The sequence below is a fragment of the Hemicordylus capensis genome, chromosome 2 (assembly GCF_027244095.1).
Source record: "Hemicordylus capensis ecotype Gifberg chromosome 2, rHemCap1.1.pri, whole genome shotgun sequence".
Lineage (NCBI taxonomy): Eukaryota > Metazoa > Chordata > Lepidosauria > Squamata > Cordylidae > Hemicordylus > Hemicordylus capensis.
The window spans coordinates 378,294,962-378,309,667 of record NC_069658.1 but is presented as its reverse complement, the minus strand read 5'-3'; the positions used below and the strand labels follow the sequence as shown (position 1 = coordinate 378,309,667).

At 49.6% G+C, this 14,706-nt stretch overlaps 1 protein-coding gene across 1 annotated transcript; it reads left to right on the top strand.

Annotated features, from left to right (window-relative positions):
* Positions 1-3,635: 3,635 nt before the first annotated feature.
* On the top strand, positions 3,636-13,140 carry SAMD1 (sterile alpha motif domain containing 1). The gene is made up of 5 exons (XM_053301399.1): positions 3,636-4,736; positions 6,688-7,057; positions 7,489-7,579; positions 8,863-8,971; positions 11,110-13,140. Exons 1-5 carry the CDS (start codon positions 4,029-4,031, stop codon positions 11,266-11,268), a joined length of 1,437 nt encoding a protein of 478 aa, XP_053157374.1. The 5' UTR covers positions 3,636-4,028; the 3' UTR covers positions 11,269-13,140.
* The last annotated feature ends 1,566 nt before the right edge of the window (positions 13,141-14,706 follow it).

Sequence of the window (14,706 nt, the reverse complement as noted above, 5' to 3'; positions counted from 1 at the left end):
TATTATTATTATTATTACATTTATATCCCGCTCTTCCTCCAAGGAGCCCAGAGCGGTGTACTACATACTTGAGTTTCTTTCACAACAACCCTGTGAAGTAGGTTAGGCTGAGAGAGAAGTGACTGGCCCAGAGTCACCCAGCTAGTTTCATGGCTGAATGGGGATTTGAACTCGGGTCTCCCTGGTCCTAGGCCAGCACTCTAACCACTACACCATGCTAACAATTGAGTAATACACACAAACTGTAACACTAATTAATACTATCTTTAGTCAAGCACAAGTGCACAAACTCGAATCTTGCTTACATTGACATTGGCTGTTACATTAAAAGGAGTGAGGACTCCTTTTAACCAAGAAGTGCAATGCAATTGTGACAATAGTTCAGATATTCCTGTGTCTGATTGGCTATCCAAGGTTTAAAAGCTGGATCTGTAAACTAGCAGGATCCTGAAGGATCTTCAGACAATTTGAGTTGCGCAAGATATTTTTTTTACATAAAGCCTAGGTGACAACAAAAGCTTATACTGATGTGTGTCAGGTTTGAGGTTTGCACACAAAATGAATAGTACACTTGGGCTACCTCTCTCTATACTCAGCATATGTGGACACGTTTTATTTGCTTGCTGACAAATCTAATGTTCTAATGAAAAAGCTTATAGGAAAAATTTAGAGATCAAATAGCAAAAAAGTTCTTCTGGTCTTCCAAAGCAGAAGTTGGAGGTATGTATTAGTTTGCTGTAGTGGGAGTCTTTCAAGGTTTTTATTTATTTATTTAATGAACATTGGCTTTAAAAAAAAAACCACCCACCCCCTCACAATGCTAATACCCTAGCATGTACTGTATTCCCACCTCTGAAAAGGGGGGAGGGCTCAAAAGAGATGACTGGGAGGCAGTTCCCTCCTGACCACTTCCTGCACTGACTCAGCTTGTGAACATGGACATATATATTACTTCCCTTTCCTGTGCCTCTGTTGCCCATCAGCAATGGAGGTAGACAGAAGTTACTGCTCCCCACAGCCCCCTGGCTACTAAATAGCAGGCTCGAAATTTGTCTTTTGTGGGGTTATATGGTATAGGTGTGAATAACTGGGCAATATAGCTCATGAAACTACTTGTTTCATTTTTAAAAATACTAATTTCACATAGCAATACATACATACATACATTTTATTAATATATATTGTGCCCCGCTGCCCAAAGGTGTGTAGTATGTTTAAAAAGACAAATAGGACATTTACCCATCAGGAACAATACTTTGCCCTGCTATTTTGCTCCTAGATGAGAAAGGAGTTCCATAGGTTTTCATGTAGGTTGTCACTGAATTCAAAGGATTGCTTTTACTTCCTGTCTCTGCCCCAAGCACAAAATAGGATTGTAATGATCTATAATGTCTGTAATTATAATGGTATGAGGGCCCCTGCTATCTTTTAGCAAATTTCTGAGCACTCTAGGTAGACGCATTGCATCTCTGAGAACTGAGCAGTTCCTATTTACATAATCCCACCCCTTCATCTGCATAGGCCAATTCTCTGTTCTGACTCTTCGTTGTTTGACACAGTATGTTGGAATCTGGATTTTATATATGACAAGTAGGACCTGCAACAAAATGTTGCCTTTCCATCCCTAATGCCCAATTATTTCTAACAGGTCAATTCTGTAGCCTCATCACTTCTGGGTGTTCTGCTGTCTCCCCCGCACCCTGCAATAGATGCTTTCTACAGTACTTTCCATAGCTACCAGGGGTCATTGACCATACATGGCCCATGGCTGGCTCATTTGTTTTGTTTTAATTGCAATGGCCTATGGCTGAGCATAATAAAATACTGAACTTTGTTTTAATATTTGTTTACAAATCTGTGTATTGCTGCTTAGATAGGGAATCCTGCTACAAACTGAACCAATTACAAATGGAACCGGTTGTAAAGGGTGGCCTTTCCTACACTGGAGGGCTCTGAGTAGAAGCTTGGGCTGCCACCTGTTGGCAATACTCTAGCTCTGGATCTCCTGAAACTGGGCAAGGCCTTGGGCTAGAGGAGGGGTTCTCAACGTTGGGTCCCCAAATGATGTTGGACTTCAACTCCCATAATCCCCAACCAAAGGCCACTGGGCTAGGGATTATGGGAGCTGAAGTCCAATAACATCTGGGGACCCAGCACTGAGAATCCCTGGTCTAGAGGGCCTCCAGCTCAATTATTTTAGAAACCGCTGTTTTATTTTGGAATGCCTGTTTTTGCTTCCAATCTGACATGCCTATTTCTGTGCACGATTCATATAAAGTATAATAGTGATTTATTTTGTACCAGCAGTGTACACTGTATATTAGGGCAAGGAAATGCTAGAAGAATCCCCCGAGTACCAAAGGTACTGATAGTTTAGGCACTGAGAATGGATAGTTTGAGAAGCAGTTGACAATGGAAAGGAATGGCCAATGAGCGCATGAAGATGGAGAAGAGTAATGGTTGGAATCCAACCAGGCATGGCTGAGAGCTGAAACTCACCTTTGCTGCTGGCCTCTTCATGAATGGTGCTGGTAGCTGCCCCACTCACTCATGGAAAGAGATGGATGTGAACCTGTTAACCACTCAAAACCACAGCAGTGCTAATCCACCCCCATACCATATCCAACTCATTGCTGAAGGTGTGCTCTCTCTGGCTGCCTTGCAGGCCTATGTCTGTTGTTGTTTACATCAGCCAGCTGAGCTGTGAGTATTGAAATGCGCAATAGTTTCAGAGGCTCTAGAGAAGGAACATAGGTTGGTAGGTGGTGGCTGTCTGGGGTGGGGGCAGGGTGGGGGCATTCTGGCAAAGGGGGTGGGGGCATTCTGGCAGGTAAAGGTCCCCAAGACCTCTCAGAGTTCTACATCCTCAAAATAATTCAGGCTGAGTATAGAGTGAATGTAGAAAAAATAAGGCCTCAGACATGCACTCCTAGAAGTTTGTTTTCCACTTATGGCAACTGTGACAGAATATGCTGTTAGTACTGCCTAGACTCAGCCGTTCGTTCAATATTTGCAGGCTCCTTGCTCCAGGTTTCAGGGGGTTCTTGGCAAACTCCCCTTCATGGCCCCCTGGCCCCTCCTACCTGGATGAGCCCCGAGAGTGGGAGAGTCACTTTGCCATCACGCCATGAAGGCAGTGGGCACAGAAGTGGTCTGGGGTGATCAGCCCAGTTTGGGAAACCGCCTGGCTTGCCTGCCACCAATAATGTTGGCCCTGGCCTAGGGCTGCAGTGCAGAGGAGACTGGCATATGAAGTGAAACTGGCAGACACATTTATGGCCTTGTAGTCACCCATGTTCCTTCTGTAGAGGCTCTGAAACCACTGCTCATTTCAACTCTCGCATCTGGCCGCTGTAAACAGCAACAGACATCAGCCTACAAGGCAGCCAGAGAGGGTAAATCTTCAACAATGAGTTAAGGGGCGGGTGCGGGTGCTCTGGTTTTGAGTGGGTAACCGGGTTGCTGAATCGGCTCGTGTGGTGGGGGTTAGAAAAGGAGAATGTTGGTAATCTGGGAGAAGCAGAGGGAAGCAGAAGAGAAAGGCTAGGCGTTGTTGTAGGAGAATGGCGGGGAGGAAAACTTCTATTCCACTTTCGACTTAAATCCATGCTGCAACTCCTGCTGCTATCAATGCGGGCAGGGGAGCTGGACTTGTGTACGTTGCAGAATTGCTGCTGACTTCTCCGCCCAGAAAGCGCTCTTCCTAGCGGCACGGCCGCTAAAGGGACAGAAAGAATTCTCCTGCTCCACCTTAAGCCGCCAAGTGTAGGGAGGCTACGGGAGGCAACAGCGCCTCCTTAAGCGGCTGCGGGTCCCGCTCGGGCGGTGGTGGAGGCGGCGGCGCGTGCGGCTGGGGGAAGGGGAGGGAGGAGCTCGCGCTGCCCGGACCAGCCCGCGCGCCACCGCTTCCAGCAGCAGCGTCTGCCGCCGGGCTCCGGAGGGTCTAGTTCGCGCCGTGCGGGCAAGGGCTGAGGCCAAGGCGGAGCGGCGCACAGGGGCAGCGAAGCCCCGGGGGAGGCGGCAACACCATGGCCGGGCCCCCGCCGCCGCCCCCGGGCCAGGAGGCGCCGCGCTACCAAGAGTGGATCCTGGACACCATCGACTCGCTGCGCTCGCGCAAGGCGCGCCCGGACCTGGAGCGCATCTGCCGCATGGTGCGCCGGCGACATGGCCCGGAGCCGGAGCGCACCCGCGCCGAGCTGGAAAAGCTTATCCAGCAGCGCGCCGTGCTCCGCGTCAGCTACAAGGGGAGCATCTCGTACCGCAACGCTGCGCGGGTCCAGCCGCCCCGGCGAGGCGGAGCGCCTGCCGCCAGCCCGGCGGCTCCGCAGCGGCCGGCCCGCACTTCCCCGCCCAGCGCTCCCGCCGCCGCCGCCGCCACCGCGACGCCCCGGTCCTCCCAGCGTGCAGCGCCTCGCGCAGAACCAGCCGCGCCGCCGCCGCCGCCTCGTCGGACCGGACGGGAGCGACCGCCGCCTCCCCCAGCCCAGGAGGAGTCCTCCCCCGTTAGCCTGCGTGAGATTGTGCGCTACTTGGGCGGCGACGGCCCCGCGCCGGGGGGCGGCCGGGTAACTCGAGGCCGAGCGCAGGGGCTGCTCCAAGAAGAGAGGCTGGAGAGGACCCGCTTGGGTGGCGGCGGCGCTGGCGGCAGCAGCGGCAGCAACAACGTCGCCTTGCCCAGGGCGGAGAAAGGCGCGCAGGCCCGGGCCCCCAACGCCAGGGCGTACAGGAACAAGGTGAGGGGCCGGCGGGGCGCGCTCTGGGGGATGGGTTGGCGGGCGGCGGCGGCGGCAGTGGCTGTGTCTGGTGTGGGGGCGAGGGGGACACCCCGGCAGAGGAGAACAGGTGAGGCTCTCCAAGACGGAAACGGACCGGCTGGAGTGCGCGCGCAGGGGGTGCCTGAGCACTTGGGGGAGGGGCGGGTGGCCAGCCAGCGAGGAGCCGCTTTTGGGGAGGGTAGACAGCGCCCAGCCCCCCAAATGTTGTCAGCGGACGCTCATGCAGGTGTGCGTGTGTCGGAGAGGAAGAGTTATGGGCAGCACCCAATCAAATCGCTTTGGCACAGGAGGGGGCGCTAGGATTGGTGCCTGTGTTTAAACGGGGCAATATTCTCCCGTGCAGTTCTGAAGTATTCTGGGAAGGTTAGGAAGAGACTGCCGTTGGATGACAAACTCGCCCTAATGACTGGGGGAAACTTGAGAGCCCAATATGGGGAGTGGACAAGAGGAGCTGCTCCCGCGGAGGAGAGGGGGCTTTTCCAGCACTCTGCACACCTGCAGGAGACTCTCCAGTAACATTGGCTCGTCGTTCTCGATGCACTTTGGGTCCAGGACTGGTGCCCCCCACCCACTGCCACCGTACCAGGCTCCATGTAAACACAGAACAAAGACACAGTCTGTGCTTGACCTAAAGGGTTCTGTAACTTCCAATAAGGTCGAGAGGTGTTGCAAGCAGTAAGAGAGTGAGTGCAACTGTGATAGACTGGGGGAGCACAAGGGAAAGAATCATGTGGTGCTGGTCAGGAGGGTGACCAGCTCTGGACTGGAACCCAATCCAGCAAGGAGCCCAGCATTTATCAAGGTTAGAGTACAATTATAGTCTAGTACAGGATAGGCACTCCAGCTGTGGTTGAACTGCAACTCCCATCATCCCCAGCCACAGTGGCCAGTAATGAGGGGTGATGGGAGTTGTAGTTCAGTAACAGCTGGAGTGCCAAAGATTGCCAACAGGAACCCTCTTTGGTTCTCCCTTTTGGCAAGCTTTTATGGCAAGGGTGGTGAAACAAAGATTTATAGAAATATAGGGTGATTTGCCCTACCAAGCCAGGTGGGGAGAGAGTGCAGGTGAGATTTTATTGCTGTTCATTTGTTCTAATGGGGCTGCATAACTGGGGTCCTCCATCTGTTGTTGGAGTACAAATGCCATTATTCTCAACCACAATGGCAAATAGATAGGGGTGACGATGGGAGTTTTAATCCACAACAGCTGGAGGACCCAAGTTGTACAGCCCTATTCTAACACAATATCTCTGGAGTAGGAGGGTCTTGTTCTGTTTCAAAAAGTTACTGAGCTAGAGGCCAGTGATCCTGGCACCTCTCAAGCATGCTGGATTGCCTGCCTCAATAATTTGGTTTGAGCAGATGAGGGAAACTGAGGCATGATTACAAAGAGAGGTAAAGGTAAAGTTGTGCCCTCGAGTCAATTTCGACTCCTGGCGCCCACAGAGCCCTGTGGTTTTCTTTGGCAGAACACAGCAGTGGTTTACCATTGCCTCCTCCCACACAGTGTGAGATGATGCCTTTCAGCATCTTCCTATATCGCTGCTGCCCGATATAGGATAGGAGTTTCCCATATTTTGGGAAACACACCAGTGGGGATTCGAACCAACAGTCTCCTGCTCTATAGGCAGGTTGCTTCTCTGCTGCACCATTAGGTGGCTCTACAAAGAGAGGCTGTGCATCATATTACTGTATGTTGTAACTTGGAAACTGATCGTGTTTAGAAAATGAGATTTGTCATCAAAAGTGACTAACCCAGCAGGAATGAGAGAGGGGCTTTGGGCAGCCACCTGGAGGTAGGTGGGAGGGAAGCCTAAAGCTGAAGAGTTGAGGATGGGAGTGATGAATTTGAGGTGCTGTTGGAAGCAGGGCCTGGATTTTTCTCACTTGATCTTTTTTGTGTTTATAGAAAGCAGGCGAAGAGGTCAAAGGTGAAGAGGAGGAGGAGGAGGAAGAGGAAGAAGAGGATGAAGTCTCCACTATGTCTGAAGGTTCTGAGGTGGCACAAGATTATGAGGCCAGCAACTACAGTAGACCTGGGATGGGCCAGGTGAACGGGGACTGTAAGGACAGCAAGCATGGTGGGAAAGAGATCCTGCCCAGCAGTGCCCTCACCAGAGACCTTGAGGAGCAGTCCTTGAACAAAGGATCAGAGCAGCCCCACCATGAAGGAAATGAGCGATGTCACACCAAGCCCTCTTGGCCTGGAGAAAGTGCCTGTCAGCATCTGGGGGGCAACAAGAAAGATGGCAGCACCTATCAGCAGCCAGACAGAGCAGGTATGGGGCAGGCAGGAGGGAGTGGCAGAAGGCTGGGAGGAGGATCCTTGGCCAGGCTCAGCTCCTCCCTGGAGGTCCTAGGGGAGCAGGGCCAGAGATCCTGATGTTGGGACCATTTGAGGCAGTGATAAGATGAGACCATTCCTGGAATAAACAGGTTTTTCTTGTATGCTAGACCCTGGGGTCATCATATAATCCAGTGCTATGGTTGTGAGCCATAGGATAGTAGGAGTGGGTTGGGGGTAGATGGGATTGGGAGAGCTGGATTCCAAGTGTGTATGGACTGGGAATAAAAGCTGACTTGGCTGGCCTGATGATATTTCAGTTTTGTCTCAGAATGGCCCCAGGAGCCCCACTCCTGTGCACATCACCGTGCTTGATCATACAGAGCGAGAACCAGAACAGTTTCCATTCCTCTCTCTCTCTCCCAGTGTCACCAGCTGTTGCAGGTGCTGAGCCCTCTGTGCCCTCCTCCCCTGGGAGACCTGGCATCCAGGCAGATGGGAGACCATTCAGCTGCACGTAAGTTTTGACCTGGCACCAAGGACCTTAAAAAAAAAAATGAAGAAGAAGACAGCCAATTCACACATGACCCTCTTAATGAGAGAGTGCAGAGAGTTTTCCTCTGCCTCTTTCTGGAATCTAGAAAAGCAGCAGACATTCTTTCTTCCGCAGTGAGTAGAGACAGTGGGGCCATACCAGGTGGGTGGGAGGAAGGCGTGCCAAAATTGCCTCTCCCCCCCCCCCCGGATGATTGGTTGTTGCTTGATGGGAGTGCGAAGTGCGCTCCCACACGATCAGCCCTGCTCCGTGCAGTGTGGAGCAAGGCAGCTTGCTCTGAGGCTGGGACTCCTCCCAGCCTCCATGAATCCCACAATGCACCATGCGGCACGCCCAGTGTATTGGGGGATTCCCCCAAGAGACAGGCACTTTAGATGTCTGTCTCTGTGTGCAGCCAGGCGGGAAGCATCCTGTGCTCGCACATGAGCAGATAGCCAGCCAGGAGAAAGGGTGCTTTTGCCCACTCAACCTTGGCTATCAGCCAGGCTTGAAAGCCAGGCTGTGTGGTGCTGCCCTGCTGGGATTGGGCCCGTTCCTGGCGGTTCTCACGCACAGCCTAACCCTGGCTGGGCGTCCCTAGCCTGGGTTAGGTTTCATGTGAGAACAGCCTCAGTATCTAAGACTAGCTCACTCCTTACCTTGCCCTGTACTTCTGGAAATGAGTAGGGCGGGGGGACCTCTTGCTGAAACCAACCACGTGGTGGTGGTGGTGGTGGCGGCGGCAGCAGCAGCACCTGTTTAAAGGCAGCAGGACCTGTTTACTCTGCAACCTGCTTCTCTTCCCTGTTGCATGCCCAGGGAAGGAAAGCTGCTGCCAGAGCAAGTGAGGGGCTACCACTGCCAATGAGAGGTCCTTGTGTAATGGCAGTAGTATGGGGTGAGATGAGGAGGATCAGCTAATCCTGCAAACCTCTTTATCTGCCTGTACTGGCTGCTGGAAGAAGCAAGATTGGGGCTAAATTGGGGCTAAAATACTTGCATTTCCTCATTAAGAGAGTAGTGTGTGAATTGGTCCTAATGCGGCACTATGTTGGTGCCTCCCACTTGGGGGCATTCCTCTTCCAGTTGTTGGGCTGAACACATGGCCTTGTTCTGAAAACCCTATATGACCTTTACTCACCTGCGTTGCCCCAAATCTTTCGTTCTAATTCAGCGGCTGGTAAGGAGTCCCAGGTCCTCATGGTGTAGAAGGCAGTGACATATTTGAGGATCTGAATTCTCTTTCTCCTCCTCCTCTCTCCTAGCTCAATGAAGGAGAAGCCTTCTGACCCAGTGGAATGGACTGTGAATGATGTTGTGGATTATTTCACAGAAGCCGGGTTTGCTGAGCAAGCATCTGCCTTTCAAGAACAGGTGAGGAAAAGCTGGGATGAAAAGTTAGCATTTTCCAACTAGGAGGAAAAACACTGGGAGGAAAAGCTAGCATTTATAGTGAAGCTGAACTCTCAACAAAAGAATGCCCTGGGTGACTGGGACCCTGTCTACCATGAATTGAGCTGCTGTTTTCAAAGTGAAACACAGGGTGTGAAAACGTATATTAAAACAGCAGTTGCCAGGGTGAGCCTGCTTTCACTTTGTAAAAGACAGAAGTGCTCACCAGTGATTCCAACTCTGATTCAGTCATCCCCCTTTCTTCAGGAAGGCTGTCCCTTCTTTTTCTTTTTTAAAGCACCATATATACCTTTATTCAATTCAACATTCGTGCAGCACTTTTTTTTAAAAGACCTTTAAAAAAAAAAGGTGTACATTGCTCCAAGGATGAGGTCAGAAGAGAGGCTGAGTGGTTTAATTGGCTGGGGGCTGTGAGATCACGATCAGGACTGTCCACAAGAAACCCTCAGAGCAGCCTCCTCCGAAGCTCAGCCCTGGAGAGACTTGCATCCAGCTAGAACATGGCAGCAGGTGTGCTTCCAGAGCATGATGACTGCGCTTTTTAAGTACATCTGTATGCACACTCTTGAGTTCATTACTTCTTACTTTGTCTCCCCTTTCTTCTAAGCAAAGTGGCTCGCTGACCTTTCTTTGCTTGAAATGTGGCTTATGAGCCCTGTGACACTAACTACTACTACTACTATGATATTTCTATACCACTTGTCAACCAAAGTTCTCAAAGCAGTTTACACAGAAAAAAATAAATAATACATCAAGAAGATGGCTCCCTGTCCCCAAAGGGCTCACAACCTAAAAAGAAACCTAAGGTAGACCCCAGCAACAGCCACTGGAGGGATGCTGTGCTGGGGCTGGATAGGGCCAGTTGCTCTCTCCCTGCTAAATATAAGAGAATCACCACTTTGAAAGATGCCTCTTTGCTTAGATCGCATGGGTGCTCAGCATTGGCAGAGAGCTGGTCTCGTAGTAGCAAGCATGAATTGTCCTCTTTGCTAACTAAGGCTTTATTCTTGGGAGCCCCTTGCATCTGCTAATGACCTCACCCCAAGCCATCCATGACAGAGGCCAAGCTGGGGTTTCATACGCTCTTCCATGCATCTGCAACCTTTTATACATCATCTGGGGCAGATGCTATCTCTTGTAATCAGCTGACCATCCTTTTCTCTGTTCTCCTATTGTAACTCGGGTGCTCAGTAGAGTATAACTTGGGTGCTCAGCATAGACAGAGAGCTGGTCTTGTAGTCGCAAGCATGAATTGTCCCCTTAGCTAAGCAGGGTCCACCGTGGTTTGCATTTGAATGGGAGACTGCATGTGTGAGCACTGTAAGATATTCCCCTTAGGGAATGGGGCTGCTCTGGGAAGAGTACCTGCATGCTTACATGCTGAAGGTCCCAAGTTCCCTCCCTGGCATCACCAAGACAGGGCTGAGAGAGACTCCAGCCTGCCACCTTGGAGAAGCTGCTGCCAGTCTGTGTAGACCAGGGTTTCTTAACCTTGGGCCCCCAGATGTTGTTGGACTACAACTCCCAGAATCCCCAGACATGGCCTTTGTGGCTGGGGATTCTGGGAGTTGTAGTCCAACAACATCTGGGGGCCCAAGGTTAAGAAACCCTGATGTAGACAATACTGAGCTAGATAGACCAAGGGTCTGATTCGGTATATGGCAGATGCCTATGTTCCTATGTGCATGTAGGTGAGGCCTATCTTAATACTTTCTGCACTCAGAGATAAAAGGCACAAATGTCTTTTGGTGGCTATTTCATTGATAGAAAACCTCTTCTGCCTCTAGGTAGAGATAGAATATAGGTAGAATAAAGCCAACGGAGTTTTCTTAATTCTTTAAATGTTTACTTGAATTTATAGATGTATAGCTATCTACTGAGACTATACGTGTGCATAAACTTAAAAAGCAATTGCAGCCCTCTAGATTTCTGGAGCACCTTCACCCCTACCCCTCCAGCTCACAATGGGAGAAGCTGTTGCTTAATGCCCCTCAAGTCAGCTTGTCTCAGGTCTCCACTCTGCCATCCAGAAGCGGAAAGATCTGTATGCTGTGCCCAATAGCCCCTAACATTTTGTGCACACCCCCCCCCTTTTGCAGGAGATCGATGGGAAGTCTCTGCTGCTGATGCAACGCACCGATGTGCTGACAGGCCTGTCTATCCGCTTGGGACCTGCCCTCAAGATCTACGAGTATCACATCAAGGTGCTGCAGCAGTGCCACTTCGAGGAGGACGAGGGCGACTCCTTCATGGGCTGAGGAGAAAAGGGCACAGCTTGTGAAGGGATAGGGGGGTGGGACAGGGACTCTGCCAACCACTGTTGTCTCCGCCATTTCAGCCTTCCTCTGCCTCCATGAAAACAAGACACCAGCTACGTGGGAATGGCAAGAGCTTTGACCAGGTTTTGTGAGAGGAGGGGGGCGGAAATGATGATCCCAGCTTAGCGGCTTCTCTACCCTGATTGCCCAGAAATAGGAAGGACCAGGGTGGGAGGGCTGCAAAATCTCTTCCGCCTCCCACCCTGTATGTGCGTGTTGCCTACCCCAGCTTTTCACTCGCCATCGTGCAATGTCTGTCTTGGGAAAGGGTGGAGATGTGGGCTTTTGCTCCTCTTCCCTGCCTCCATTTAATTGAGATGATGTTGTGCTTCAGCACCTTCCTCCCCCCCCCCCACAGTAGCACTTGACAGCCCTAACTGCTCCCTTCCCTCTTGCTGTGATTGGCGAGACAAAGATTGAGCCTGCTGGAGGTATCAGGAGGTTTTAATCAAATATCTTTTTATTCTCTTTTCTGTTTGGGTAGGCTTTTCTTCCAATTTTCATGGTCGTTGCCCAGAGTCAACTGCTTTTTATTATTATTTTTCTTCTTCTCATTTTTTAAAAATATAAATATTTAAACTGAAAAACAAAAACCCAGTTGGTTTAGTATTCCCAGACTGGTTAGCCCACTGGAAGGGGTAATGCAACAGTTAAAACAAATGTGTGTCTAAGAGTGGTGAAAGTCCTGAATTCTGATTCAGCTCTAGGGAGGGGTGTCTTCTAGTGGTATCAGTTTTTGGAAAGGAGAGGCCTTGGAAAAGATAGGAATGAAAGGCAATCTGACTGGCCCAGAGTTGGGAGTAGAACTGCCAAGTTCTGCCTCAATTTTCAGTATTGTATTCAACTGGGATAAATGTGTAGTAACCATTGCACAGTCACCAAAAAAAAGTCTAGAATGAGACACAGGATTTGGAGGAGGGTTATTTATGGCAGCTTTGGGGATTGAAAAGTGTGAAAGAGAACTGCTCAGGATCCCTGTCCGTGCGTGCGTGTGTGTGTGTGTGTGTGAGTGGGAGAGAATAAGTAAAAGTGGTGGGTTTATTACCCTAGGAGTGGGTTTCCTCCTGTTAAAGCAGGCTAAGTGCATGTAGGTAGAACATAACAGCAAGAGGAGGTTGTACACTATCCATTGCAAAATTGGCTTCTTGTACACTGGCAGGATCTGATGAGACGAGAGAGTTAGCTAGAGTGCACTATACACAATTTGAGCATTCTTGATTGTTTTCAAGGCACTGTCCACAAAATCTGAGTTCTCCTGATTGGGTAGGAAGCATCTGTTCCACAAATATGTTTGAAAATTTCATCATCATGGCTTCCCTTTAAAAAACAAAACACTATAGGAACTCTAACTTTGTTGAGGTTACACAGAACATCTTGCTGTGGGAGCTTAAACTCTTCATAGAACTGAAATTCCGAGGGTTCCTTCCATAAGCCATGATGGATCAGGTTTGAAACCGGTTTAAATCTGGTGTGTAAACATGCCCCTACTGTAGTGTTGGAGCAACACCCACTGACCCCCTCTTCATCTGCTCCCCAGAAACAGAATTGTAGGTAGGTAGCTAGACATACTCATATGCACGCCTGGAGGAATGCACAGCTAGACAGGAGCACACAGAATTTATGTTCTCAGCATTTAATTTGAAACCATGAGGGCTAGAAACTTATTGTTTGAACTTGAAAGTGGAGGTTCTCAATGTTGTGGCACAAAAGTGCCTCGGGGCTTACATCCTGGCTGCATGTTGCCCCCTATTGCACTAGACCTACTATTTTGTCCAGAGCTGGGAATAAAAAAACAAGGTTCTTGGGTTCTGATGTGTCTTATCCATGTCTTCTTTTTGTTGGCAACCAGCTGCCCAAGAGCATGATCCAGGAAGTGTTATGCGGTAGGAGCCAGAGTGGGTGACTCAACAGTGCGAGTTGCTCTTCTGTTGGGAACAGAGTAGTGCTGTGGGATTGGGCTGCTCTTTTGGTTCAGTGTCATTGACTCCAGGCAGTCTAGGAAGGGAGGGGGCACTATCCTGAAAAGGAAAGATGCAGATTATAATGGAGAAACTGAAGAAGGCGATTCAGAGCAGTGCTTTGAAAATTCGCCTCTAAGCCCTGGATGAGAGGGCTGCTGCCTTGCATGTCTTAAAACATTTCAGCATAGGGAGGCGCTCAAGCCCTTTGTAATGACGTTTGGAACTGGAACTGAAAGAGCCTGTTAAGATTTGCTTCTGAGAAGGCTGATAATTGCTTCATGATCATGTGTATTTTTCACACATGGAAAAAGTGTGGTCTAAAGGCAAATATACATGATCATCCATGTGTATGATGACAGTCCAAGTATGGTAGGTGAAGCATGTTGAACTTATCTTGTGAATGGTTTAGCATGTGCCAAGGTCATGACAGAACACATCTTGGAAACTTGGAAAAACCGTGCATGTGGCCAAGAATGTGCTGAATTGTGATCTGAGCAAGTGTGGAAGCACTCACTACACTGCCTCAACGTGTGCTAATCCTTTGAAGAAGCCAGCTTTTGGAGGTCATGTGTGGATCTTGTATAACTCTCTAGTCCATCCAATGAAGGCAGAATAAATCTCAGGGAGTAGGAATTCACCTGCACCATCCTCATGAGACAGAGCAATGCTTTAATTCAGCTTCGGATCAAAAAGCATGCATAGGCTGTGCCATTGCTTTGGATGGGCCTCTTACACACAGTTGACACTTGCTTTGAATGTAGTAGTGGAGGCAGGGCTTTGAGGCAGGGCTACAGGCACCCTCCCTCCACTCCTCCCTCTTGTATGTGAATTTATCCTGTCTCCTTCTCCTCCTTGAATTACTCACTCTGGCTAAAATGAACCCAAGCACCCCATAAGCTCATTTTGACAACCTGGGTTTAATCAGAAACAAAGTCTAATAGTGTGACACATAGAGAAAGATAGTGAGTGTGTTGGAGCAGGAGTGAAAAGCAAGACGGGGTCCTAGGGTCAGCCCATCAATTGGGCCTAGGAGGAGAAATGCTGTTCAATCAAATCTGGATGTGTGGCAAAATATGCCATCCTATGACTTCTACTTCGAGCGGCTGCTTATGTGCCCACCTGGTAGAGAAGTGGATGGTGGATATATGGAAGATGAATTCTTCTGGTAGATTGTGTGCAGCTTCTCAATTCCTGCTTTGAATAAGATTAATCTGCCTACTTCCTGGTGACCATCAAAAGGAGGTGGACCTTGTGGATTATTAGCCCTATCTTGTGTATATACTGAAGTCATTCCATTGTCAAAGGGGTCTACTCCATGCAAATGTGCACAGGATCACAGTCTGAAAGTGGCTTGTCTATAGCTCTGTGTGCCTCTAGATAATTTCCATTCTGTTGCCAGATGTGCTGCCATGACTAT

Bases quoted from the DNA above. Each gene is read 5' to 3' on its own strand.
- SAMD1 (XM_053301399.1), top strand. From the start codon at position 4,029: ATGGCCGGGCCCCCGCCGCCGCCCCCGGGCCAGGAGGCGCCGCGCTAC. The intron at 4,737-6,687 runs GTGAGGGGCCGG...TTGTGTTTATAG, and splicing joins CCAGGGCGTACAGGAACAAG to AAAGCAGGCGAAGAGGTCAA. The intron at 7,058-7,488 runs GTATGGGGCAGG...TCTCTCTCCCAG, and splicing joins TCAGCAGCCAGACAGAGCAG to TGTCACCAGCTGTTGCAGGT.